Source organism: Caloenas nicobarica, chromosome 1 (assembly GCF_036013445.1).
Source record: "Caloenas nicobarica isolate bCalNic1 chromosome 1, bCalNic1.hap1, whole genome shotgun sequence".
In the NCBI taxonomy this organism is placed as follows: domain Eukaryota; kingdom Metazoa; phylum Chordata; class Aves; order Columbiformes; family Columbidae; genus Caloenas; species Caloenas nicobarica.
Genome location: NC_088245.1, coordinates 6,516,944 through 6,529,484, shown reverse-complemented (window position 1 = coordinate 6,529,484; position 12,541 = coordinate 6,516,944). Strand labels below are relative to the sequence as shown.

The following is a 12,541-nucleotide window of genomic DNA, read 5'->3' as shown; positions in this document are numbered from 1 at the left end:
AGACCCAGCTCCCTCAGCCTTTCCTCACACGGGAGATGCTCCACTCCCTTCAGCATCTTCGTGGCTGCGCTGGACTCTCTCCAGCAGTTCCCTGTCCTTCTGGAACTGAGGGGCCCAGAACTGGACACAATATTCCAGATGAGGTCTCACCAGGGCAGAGGAGAGGGGAAGGAGAACCTCTCTGACCTACTAACCACCCCCCTTCTAATACACCCCAGGATGCCATTGGCCTTCTTGGCCACAAGGGCACAGTGCTGGCTTATGGTCATCCTGCTGTCCACCAGGACCCCCAGGTCCCTTTCCCCTACACTGCTCTCCAATAGGTCATTCCCCAACCTGTACTGGAACCTGGGGTTGTTCCTGCCCAGATGCAAGACTCTGCACTTGCCCTTGTTATATTTCATTAAATTTTTCCCCGCCCAACTCTCCAGCCTGTCCAGATCTCGCTGGATGGCAGCACAGCCTCTGGTGTGTCAGCCACTCCTCCCAGCTTGGTGTCATCGGCAACTTGCTGATAGAGCATTTTCTTCACAGATAAGAAATTTAGCTCCTGCTCAGGTCAAGCAGAAGAAAATCCTTTAGATCTTGATGTAAAGGCCCAAGGAAGAGAGACTGCAAATATCTCCAGTTTCACCTTCCTTTGCTCCATCCTTGGTATGGCACCTTAAGACTAGCAGGGGTGCAAGAGATCTTTAATGAATCTCTCTTGAACAAAACAAAGCCTGTTATATAGGCAATACTGTCATAATGAATGCTGGAATAATAACTACAAGATGACTTTAATTCCTCTAATCGGGCACACCACCAATGCCTCTAGTGGGGCACACTACCAATAGCCGCAAAAATCCCATGTGGTACAGGTATGTGTGAAGGATGGCGATGAAATGCAGGCAAGTAAAGTTGCATGTCAAGTGAGGAAGGGATTAGAAAAATGAAGGAGAGCAAGAAATGAGCCTATGAAAATAATTATTCACATGTGCTGCTATCAGACATGAAAAGATGAGCTAAGCAGAGAAGGAACTACATACCAAAGGAGAGACTAAGCTTGGAGGGGAGTTTAATAAAGCAGAACGGTAACTGAGCTTACAAGTTTTTATAAAGGGTTACTAAACAGAAGCATCACACACACAGAAAACTTAAAGGGGAAAAATAAGAAAACCAAATGCCCTAGCAAAGTAATTTACCATTAGGCAAAGCTCAGCCAGATCATTCAGCTCTGTGTTCCAGGCTCCAGCCAACTTCAGCCTAACAACTTCTTGGAAAAAAAAAAACTGGTGCCTGTGAGGAATTTGAGTGGCTGACCTGTGGAGCTGCCTTGCCAAGGCAGAAATGCTAAAGAAAGTGTTTTAGTAAATGAGCAAGGGATTGCTTGTCTTGAAAAGAGTTAAATTCTGGTTTCATTTAATAAATTATTTTTATGAGGGCAAGTGGTGAAAAGCCCAGCCCCAGGCTTAGCCCTCACTGCTGTGGGCTTTATACGGACAGAGTTGTACATCTCTATAGCCATGAAAATTTTATAGCCAAAGTAGGTAAGACAGCTATTACCAATTCCATGTGAGTGGTGGGAACCGAGGCATGCAGAGATTTAGTAACTCACTGCCCAGTTACGTTTCCTTTCTACAGGCAATTTCCTTCTTATTTCAGTTCCACTGAGTGCACAACTAGACAAAGATTAACATTTGCGATGGGTTGGTTATGAAAGAGCTGCAGAAGTACATTAGGACTCACATTGATTTAAGAAATAAAGATGATGAAATAGTAGATGAAGGTCAGTATGATTAAATAATGTGTGTAGAAAAGGATGATCTGCTTTTTACCTGCATCCTGCAATGTGTGCATCCATTTAACTGGATGTCACTAATCATGCAGAAACAACACAACCTCCTCCTCCCCTCTAAAATAAAGGGAACCTGAACTCAACATCTCAAGGCCTTGGCAGGTCAACAACTCCAAACAGCTACCACATATCCCAAAACATGGATGCAAGTTTACATGTAAAAGAGCCCTTCCAGTCCAAGGTTTTGTTAGCATAGATGCAAACGCTGTGTCAATCCACAGAATTTCTTTGCTGCAAGATGTTGTGGCCTCAAAGTTAAATCTGCAAAACTAGTCAGATAAACCCATGAAGGGAGCATTCGTCAAAAAAAAAAAAAAAAAAGAGACACATCACTGCTGGAAGAGCCCAAACTGCAAATAATTGGTGGCTGGGAGGATGTTACTACACACCATCATAGACTCTTGCTTGGCATCTGTGTTGCTGGTGCAGTAATTTTTTATTATGTTTTAGGGGTTAGGACAATTTAAACAATTAGGCAAAGGAACACAGCAGCAACAGTAAGTAAACCTCTTTGCGATAGAGCTTTCGTTTGAATTGGATGGTTAAATCCTCCATAAAGCACTTGAAAGATTTAACAACTCATGTCCAAATGAACAAGATGTAATAAGCTTGTATACAGGCTTGATATGAAAAGTGGATTGTTTTTAGTAAAACGGTGGAGAATAACCTCTTATTGAAAAGAGCGATATTGAATTTTAATCAGGGGAAAATAAAGATGCAAGAATAAATCTGCACAGGCTTAGAGAAGGACTAGAGGACTTTCTCAGCCATCAACAATAGATGCAGGAGTGTCTTACATTGTAATCTGCTATTTTTTGTTATCTTTACTATTTCAATCACCCCATATATCCTGCCTTTTTAAGAAAAGAAGCCAAACAAAAAAGCCCCTCAGAGTATTGTCCCCTAAAAGTGCAGAGAAAGCACAGACACAAAAGACGAAAAAGTGATTAAAAACCTCATACTTCAACATAGCTGGCCCTAATTTTTCACGCCCATGTTACTCATTTGAGTGGTTATACAGCCACATGTTCAAACTGAAAGCAGAGGAATTCAGACTACATTTTGCTGCTTGTATTTCACATACCAGAGCTTAGTAACAATCATCATACCTCTGGTGATACTTGTCTGTGTCACGACTTGGGACTTATATGACCTTCACTAACATCCCTTTCAGTGTCATCTCTGACATGATCTGTATTTTTGGAGGGGTTAACCAGAAAACCATTTCACAAATGCGTTTTTGCTTATTACAAAATATATACACTCTCACACTTTTTTTGTTTTTTTTTTTTTAAGCAAGCACGCTGTGGCAATTATGGGAGAATTTATATTCTCCACTGACATCTGAAATTCCATTATCTGTATTTCATGGTGGTGATGGAGTCCAGTACTATGTCCCTGGGCCAAACTTTCAGGGCTTGTTTTCTTTCGTCTTTGAGGAGCACACGGAGACAACATTGTTCAGGTCCTCAGAGTAAAGCACGTGTGAAACAACTTTTTTTTACTCCCTTTTCTGGACACTAGTTCTGTGTTGGGGGTCCACGCACTAAACTGGTCTGTTCAGATACTGAATACAACAGAGGATGCCTTATCTTAAGCTTTGCTAAGATGGAAAGGCAAAAGCCGAATCAGGAACAAGACTCTTATCACTATGGTTGTTTCAGTTTATTCTGTGCCAGCAATCAAATTTGAGCTGTTGTGTGTACTTCTCCTCTCACTCCCAGGCCCCCTTCCCCAATTTGAAAACCTTGAATCTATTTAACCCATTTTAATTCACAGGCAGTCATAGGAGCGGGGTGTGGGGGTAGCACTATTTGCCCAAAATAGCTCATAATACAGAGACACCAACAAAGCTGAAATTGTTCCTTCTGGACTGACTTGCCAAGCATGAAACCCACTTTTTTTTTTCCTGAAAAGCCAAATCATTTACAGACTGTTTGGATGGTGTGCACACTGGGAAAAGGCATTTTGGAGAGAACATTTGAATCGGTACATCCGCCTGACACATGACGTGTTCCAAACAAGATGTTCCCAGCTCTACTAGCCAAGTTTTATGGGCAACTTCAATAGGACTTGTGAAATTCAGGTCTTCTGTATGCAGAGCAGAACAGCAAGATTTGGTGCTTCACAGACTGTAAGTTGACCATTCATCTGAGCAAAAACTCCTACTCTTTGCTTGGATTTCACCTTGAGGTTGTGAAGTCAAGTTAAAACCATTTTTTTTTTCCTAGCAACAGGCCATAGAAAGTTCACATACTTCTTCGGACAGGAATGCAAAGGGGTACAAGGTCTTGCCTGTATAGGTAACTCATGTGATTTATAGAGCTGCATTTAGCCTTTTTGGAGACAAATTAAGAGAAAAAAAAACCGACAGAGAAGACGTGGCCTCCACAGATATTTTTTTGTTCTCCTTTTTGTGCCTCTCCTTTCCAGGCTACTGCTCCACTTCTACTGGTTTTGGGGCCAAGAACACAGGCTCTGGCTTCAGAAACAGCAACCAAAGCTGTCCCTGTCACATATGAGCAACAAAACCACGTCACAGAAGTACAGGAAAAGTTTTGAACAGAGATTAGAGATGTCTCTGGAGTCACAGCAACAGATCTCACTCTCTCTTATGCACTAAGGGCATGAGATCTCAACTCCCTGTATCATTTTGGAGACAGGTAAATGGGACTTCAAGCACACACCATTTACTGGTAAGGCTCTAAAGGATTTTTAAAATGTCCCGAAGATTTGCCAGTGCCTCCTGGCTGCAAGGAGTACAGACACAGTACTTATTCTAGTTACATTATGAAAAGTGAGAAGGCATCTCTAAGGGAAGATCAGGCAGCAGTGTGTTAATGTCAAAGCACAGATCTTCTGCTGGGAGCTTATCTGAAAAGAGACAACAGGAGAGGGAAAAAAAAATAAAATCCGTGAACACTCCAAGATTTACTTTCCCATAACTTTAATAATCAGATCACTATCAAGAAATCCAGAGAAAGAAAATATTTGCTGAAGTGGGTTTTGTTCTGCACATTAAACAGTGTTTAGATCCCACGAGTTTCTCCCCCCTTGCAGTAACATGAAGCCAGCGGGTGCTGAGACTTGCCAGAAAGTATTGCAGCTCTCACTGTCCTACCCTGGACAGCCACAGACAAAGAGGGAGGCCTGATGTAATATTATATACACACACCATATTGCCATTTATTTATTTTAATTCCTCTGCTACCTCTCCCAGCCCTGCTGGGTAGAGTCCAGCAGAATCCCCTGCCAGCCTCCAACATCACCTCTCCCATCCTTTGGGCTCCACCACAAGGCAGAACCTTGTGTGTTGTTATGTTTTACCTTTTCTTCTATTATCACTTGTACCCAGAGGGCAGCAAATATGCTTCAGGGGGATTTGGGGAGCAGAGGAGCCAGAGCTCAGCTGAGATGAGGGTAGCCAGCACCAAGGCAGCCCATGTCTGGTCTGAGCCCCTGGGAATTATTAAGCCTCAATGCAATTACTACCCCCACCTCCACAAGATCTGCATCCTTCAGGCTCTACCCAAGCTGATCAGGTCTCAGACTGTGAGTGTGTCACAGAATAAATTACAGGAAGTGCACAAGGCAAACAAAATTGAGAATTTGTCACCACAGGACACTACTCTCGAGCTGATCGTAGCATTCGCTACCGCATTTCATTTGGGTCTTAAAGAATTGCTTTGTGCCACCTAAGAGAAACACAGAAACACTCCTCTAGTTTTTGTTACTGTTAGGTGTAGGCTCCCTTGGTACATGGAGGGTAGATACTAAAAATGGTAAGCTCAGAGGCATCAAACAGGCTGGAAATTTGCCTGCAGAAAAGGAACTCAAATTTTTAAGAAAAAGTAGTAAGCGGCATTGCAATTTAATAAGTCATGAGGCATTTGAGCTGCATGTTGACTTCCAGCTCTTTTTTTTTTTTTTTTGACTGTCAGTGATCGTTTAACTTATATTACATACTGACTTTTCCCATCTCTTAACCCTCTGCATCCTGCAGTTGAACTACACAATGACGTATCTGTATGGGGTTGCTGCTGTAATCATACACAGAAACTACAAAGAAACGTCCAGTAAAATTGACTTAACCACATCTTTGACCTGCTCTGTCTCCACACAGCTGTAACCTCCAGATTCACACACAAAGTTGGGAAACTTCAGTCATGCTGTAGGGGAAGAGTGCCAGGGAGATATTTCTTCCAGAGTCATGTAAACACATTATTTTTCTAAGAAAACAGGATTCTTCAAGAGGGCAAAAGTTTCCCCTTCTCAAACCTTCCCATCTTTCAAGTCCTTTGTGCCATCCTTCAACTCAGCAAAACCTAGGTATCACCTGACCTGACTAGCCAAGGAATCAGAAGTAGTCTCATAGAGCTAGGTAAACTTTTACAATAATTCCTAGAATAGCTTTTCTGGAGCACACACACTGTAAGACAACACATATGGAGCCCTGCAAAAGCACTTTACTGGCATTCATTAGTGAAGACTCACAGAAGTCAGCCTGGCTCTGGTCCGTAGTGCGACCGCTCGCCCCAGATGCCAATCACAGCCCTGCACTCCACCATCCTTCACCACATTACATGTGAGCTAACATCCACACCAAAGTTTTGGAAGTCAAGTGGAAACTCATCATCCTGTGCTGACAGTCCTAAATGACTTAAAAAAAAAAATGCAATAGGACCGCTCTGCCAAGTCTCATACCACAGACAAGGATAAAGGAACTTAGTCCACATTCCTACACCCAAGCTCTGAAGATGGCCAAAGACAGTTAAACTTCTGAAAAAAGAAAGTTTGACACTCTGCTAGTATGAGGAAAAAACCAAAACCAAACCAAAAACGAGTCATGTAAGTAGACTTTATAGTTTGACTTTTGAAGGGGTTTTTTTCATCTTTCAGCTCAGGACACACTAAGTCCTTTAAAATATTGTACCAACAAGTTCAAGAATACTTAAAAATATTATTATTAATTATATCTATATCTATACATAGTAATATCACAATTCACACACCCCCTCAAAATCCATGTGATTTATTCCCTTAAGCAAAACCAAAACACAAACCAAACCCACAAACAAACAAAAAATACAACCCCTCCTCTCCCCAAAATTATACTGTATTAGGTGCAGCTTCACGTTTTGCTTAAGAGCTGAGGGAAATAAACTTTCTATTTAACTAATTGTGTAATTTCACCATCTACATTCCCAGATGGTTCCAATGTTTTAGTGAAGTTTCTGCAAACCATCTGCAAACTTTTTACACATCTGGATTCTCAATAGGCAAAACTAGGCACTTATAGCAGCATTAAACATGGACATTTAACACTGTGGAGTTTTAATATCTGCAGCAGGCATTAAAAGTGATTTTTTTTTTCCCCTTATCCTTCCTTTTAGCAGTTCAAGTTACCATTTTTCACTGTTCAAAGAAACAAATAGCAATGTTTAAGATAAAAATCAGTAGCAACTTTAAAGTATCAAACACATGCCTTAGTGGGACAGCAAACTGGAAGTTTCAACAACAAAACAGAACAAGGACATTTCTCCCCCTTCCTGCCCCCAAGACTATTTTCCCTTTCTTGATCAACTTTTATGCTTTTTTTTCTTTTTCTCCTCTGAAGTTTCCCACCCATTCCCCTGCAGAGCACAGCGAGGAAACCAGAGAGTTAATCCTGCAGTTTCAACTGGTGTGAGCCTTTACTATTAACTTCAATTTACAGAGCAGTTTCTACTTAAAAAAAAAAAAAAAAAAGGAAAACAAACAAACAAAAAATTCCTCACTGCACTGTAACACTGAGAAGTATATTTTAAAAATCTCCCTCGGGTCTCTCTAAACATCTGCTTAAAGGTTTGCCGTATCTTAAAAGGGCTCTAATTACCAGAAACTCCTCTCTTACTTAAGCCCAGGGCTCACATTTCGATTATAACTCAAGCTCCAGTTAATTTAGGACTAAACCAAAAATGCCTGTACCAAAGAGAAAAAAAACCCATAGGCCTACCTTAAAACTTTCCAGCTTTTCAGAGGATCCAAGTCAGAGATTATAGACACCATTGTAGTAATAATAACAATAAAATATATATATTTTAAAAAAAAAAAGCAAAACACGACAGGGAAGCCTAACCACAAAAGCAGCAAGTACTCTACTCAGTGTGGGAATGACAACAAACCCAGCACAGCTCTTCCTCCTTCTCAAGCTGATAAGCACTTGTCCCAGCTTCTCTCCACCCCCAAAATCAATCTTGTGCTATATTGCTTCACAGTCCCAGTTTCATTTCTTCACCACTACCTTTTAAAGCCCTTGTAATCTGCTCCAACTGATCAAATTTGACCTTTTTGTAGCCTACTTTATTCCAAGCACAGCCTTCAGTTAAATCTCTCTTTATTAACACCGTCCTTCTTGGCTTTCTTTTGGAACAAACACAGCTCAAGCTTGAAGCCTCCAGTCTTTGCCAGCAATCATTTACAGATTACTGCAAGCTGCAGTCTTCTCCTTTTGGGCATTTCCTTCTGCCTCTGAGGTTTACTTTGATATTATTTTCTGAAGGTTGCTGGGGTCTCCCTTTCCCTATTCCGTGCAGGTTGGAGTTTGACACTTTTAAAGGAGGGACTTTCTAATGCAACTCCTCTCCCACCCTTCCCTCCTCTCCTTGCCCCTCGACCTCGTATAGACAGATACACACATTTAAAAACAGTTCACAACCTTTTGAATACAGAATCATCTTTCTCCCCTCCTTTATTTTTTTTAAAGCTATTAGACTTGTAAGCTGAAGCTGTGACTGAAAGCAGGCTGATTTATAGCAGGACTACTATTATGGTAGAATAATAAAAAGCCTAATAAAGCAAAGAAAGATGTAACCCTTTACATGTTTGAAAGGGAAAGGGGTGTCTATATAAATCTATTAAATCCATCTATTCTTTTTTTTGCTCCTTAAAAAAAATAATGAATAAGCCATCCTCCAGATTACTATGGTGATCTGAAAAGTTGTGTAACCACTGTTAGTGTGTTTGTTTAGGAAAATCTAGATGATTGGCTTCTTTTGTGTTTCTGTAACACTTTTGGACATTGATTTTCCTGCATTTAAATATTTCTCTTTTGCATTTTTTTTTCCCACTAAATGTTTTCCATTTGTCCTGTGGGTGACTAACCTCTCTTTGAGCTCCACTGATTTATTGGGATTTCTGCAAATTTCCAAATTAAAATTCAGGGGAGGAGAAAGCAAAACTGTACCTTATGAAGTGTTCAGTTGGAAGCAAACTACCCCAAATGGCAGATACTTCCACTTTCCTATTTATACCATAGGCATGTGCTCAGAGTTTCCCTCTGCCACCAGTTCTGGGGGAGGGAAAAAAAAAAAAAAAGTTAAGATCAGCCCTTTTATGTTAGAAAGAAGCAGTAATGTGACATCTGGTAGTGTGTGACATCGCACACTCATGGAAACATTATGAAGGATATAATAAGGCACAATAAACTTTTGAGGCTGCTTTGAGTCTTCCATCACCTCTTTCTTTGGTGAGATAAAACTCCAGCTTTGTTTAAACTGTTTTCGGGGCTCCCTTGTATGCCGTGGGCTGGTTTTGGGCAGCCAGAACCTCCCTTTGCTGGTGTCCCTGTAGAACAAAGCCAGCACAGTCTTGCCCATGCCAGAAAGCGACAATGAGGTTTCCCACTGCCCCAAAATGATTTTGTGACCATTTTCCCTGCCAGACAGCAGCCAGGAGAGAGTGGTCAGATAGAAACAACTGGTTTTAAACTACCCGGACACAAAATGCCTTCTTTTTTCAAAGAGCAGCATGTCATCGACCTGTCATTTAGGAGAAAAGTCCATTGAGTCCTCTCCACTCGGCGCTGGTGAGGCCGCACCTCGAATCCTGTGTTCGGTTTTGGGCCCCTCATCATAAGAAGGACATTGAAATACTAGAGAGAGTGCAGGGGAGGCGATGGAGCTGGTGAAGGGGCTGGAGCACAAGTCTGATGAGGAGCGGCTGAGGGAGCTGGGGGGTTCGGCCTGGAGAACCGGAGGGTGAAGGGAGACCTTCTCTCTCTCTACAACTACCTGAAAGGAGGTTGTAGCGTCGAGGGTGTTGGTCTCTTTTTCGAAGTGGCAAGTGATAGGACAAGAGGAAATGGCCTCAAGTTGCGCCAGGGGAGGTTCAGACTGGATATTAGGAAAAAATTCTTCACAGAAAGGGTTGTCGGGCATTGGAACAGGCTGCCCAGGGCAGTGGTGGAGTCACCATCCCTGGAGGGGTTTAAAAGGCGTTTAGACGAGGTTCTTAGGTACATGGTTTAGCGCTAGAGTTAGGTTAGGTTATGGTTGGACTCGATGATCCTGAGGGTCTCTTCCAACTGAAATAATTCTATGATTCTGTGATTCTGTTCTCATGCCTCCTTTTCCGCTCCTCAATGTGGTGGAGCTCCTGGCTCAGCTTGTGGGGCCACATCAGTTGAACATTTCAACAAGTCAGGCCTCAATTTCAGACCTCTGGATTTTACATTCTCCTCTGGGCAACATCTCTAACAGCTTTGCTTTGTCTCCGAGGGATGTAACAAGGATAAACACATCAGAGACTGGTGATGGTGAGATTGCAAGTGCAGATCTGGGGGAGGAGGGTGGAGGACAGCTGGGGGTTTATGGATAACCCACCTCCCTCTTAACACCAGTATGGCACAGAGCGTTTTTTACCTGATACACACATATCTCTGAACACTTTTTCAGAGATAAAGGTTGTATCCACCTCTGGAAACTTTGGGGTCATATGTTTATTTACCTACAGGAGATGGGTTAGATGCTTGCCGTGGAAAATGAAATTCCATCGACACATGTGGTATGTTTCTTTGTGGAGCAGAGGAAACTTTCATTTTCAGTGCAGGAAGCAATTTAAAAGGGATTGGTCAGTGTCTCTTCCTTTCTTCCCAAAAGTTTGTAAGCCACTGTTATATGTTAAAGCATCACTTGAGGCTGGGGAGGACATAAGTGGTTAGAGCACACTGCCTTTTCTCTTTCCTCACGACTTTACTGTCACATTTGCAGGTTTTAGAGCCATATTAATGTATTTTCCCATGTGAACTTCTCACTGAATGTTTCATACTGATGACCAAACTCAAATTAAGAAAGGCTTCAAGCTTAGCCTGAAAACAAAAGAAAATTAAAGATACCTGTCCTGTTGTGTCTCCTCACCAAGCCCAGTTTGAGTCCTTATCACATCCTATCTGTCCACTGTTGCACATCAAGGTGAGAAAGAAGCAATGAAGCTCTGCCTTTATACCCCACTTAAGGATCTAACTGTTTTCATTTTCTGTTCTGGTCAGGAGTAGGTGAGATCTACAAGGGCAAGAAACCTTTACAATAAGGTTGGATGTTCCTGGATCTCTAGACTTCAAAGACGAGACACAGGAGGTGGAGGATCGCAGTTTCCCCTGGAGTATATGGAGAAACCAAAGCCAAGAGCAGCAACTCAGCCCCTGTATCCCAGTTCAGGTCAGTGCCAAACCTGCCCGGAGCTCCACTGCACCAAGATGCTGAGCGTCTCTTACTCTGTTCATTCAGAAATTCCACAAACTATCTCCATTTCAATAATTTTATCTCTAACAGGTATATTTTATCCTTTCCATAGACACATTTTCCACTGCCTTCCCACAGAAAACACTTCATTATTTCCTCTAACATATCCACGTAAAAACTATACTGGAAGAGTAGAGATTCTTATTCCTTTCCCATTTGCAATTTTTTATGGTTATTTTAATTGTTTTCATCTTCAACTTCATGTCTGAAACGAAGGCCAGGTCTCCATTTTGCTGGACCTGGCTGGTATTTTGCCAGCTTTTCCTACAACATTGAAGAAAGCAACTATAGGCTTTCTAAAAATAAAACTAGAAGATTAAGTTTAGCACAGAGAAACTTGCAACAGGCAATGGATTTTCCAAAACAGCCTTACGTATTTCATACAGCATGTAGCTATAGTAGGAGAAAACAAATAGAACAGAAACAAACCCACTGTAAAATTATTTTAACTCTTGTGCTTGGATAGTGGCACTACAGCTCGTCTTTTAACTAAATGTTTTTTCTATTGTGGTTAAGGACTTCGTCTTCAAAACCTTTATTTTTATGCTTTAAGTGAAGAAATTTCCTATGATCTTCAGCTTGTTTGTCAAGAAACAGCCAGCACATCTGTGAAATATTACTTAAGCAAACTTATTACAGTTAGCCAGAAGGCAACAACCCTGAAAGTTTCCTCTATCTGCTGAAATCCAACCTATTGTATAACTTGGATCTCTCAAGCCATAACATGTCCCACTAGTGAGAACTTAGCAGTTCTCAGTTAATATGATAAAGAAGTACAAGCTTTCCAAGATTTTGAGTCCCGTTAAAGTAAATATATATATATACTTTTGAAACCAGTATTCATATGTACACACACATACACAAAAGGATCTCTAGGCAATGTCATCATCCTTAGTTTAGACAGCTGTGGAGTCAAAAAAGTTCCAGATCAGCTAGCTACAAACATTTGAAGGTCAAGTACAGGACAAAGCATTTAAAAAAGCATAAGCAATGATGGCTACTGCGCACTAGAAACATGATTTCACGTAATGAGATTTTTTTTTTTTTTTCCCTCAGCTGTTTCTTTATAAGAAACCTCTTGGACTGAAGACTTCATACTGTTGGGCAGGAAAAATAAACCAAGGAAAGTAAGCAGTTTAGGTTG

At 41.4% G+C, this 12,541-nt stretch overlaps 1 protein-coding gene across 4 annotated transcripts in view; it reads right to left on the bottom strand.

The window, feature by feature from the left end:
- CELF2 (CUGBP Elav-like family member 2) overlaps positions 1-7,989 on the bottom strand; it is a 374,192-nt gene extending 366,203 nt beyond the window's left edge. For all 4 annotated transcript variants that reach the window (XM_065626864.1, XM_065626865.1, XM_065626873.1 and 1 more), the window contains exon 1: positions 7,833-7,989. In XM_065626864.1, the coding sequence (XP_065482936.1) occupies positions 7,833-7,885 (53 nt within the window). In that variant the 5' untranslated portion in view covers positions 7,886-7,989. The remainder of the gene's footprint in view (positions 1-7,832) is intronic.
- Positions 7,990-12,541: the final 4,552 nt, after the last annotated feature.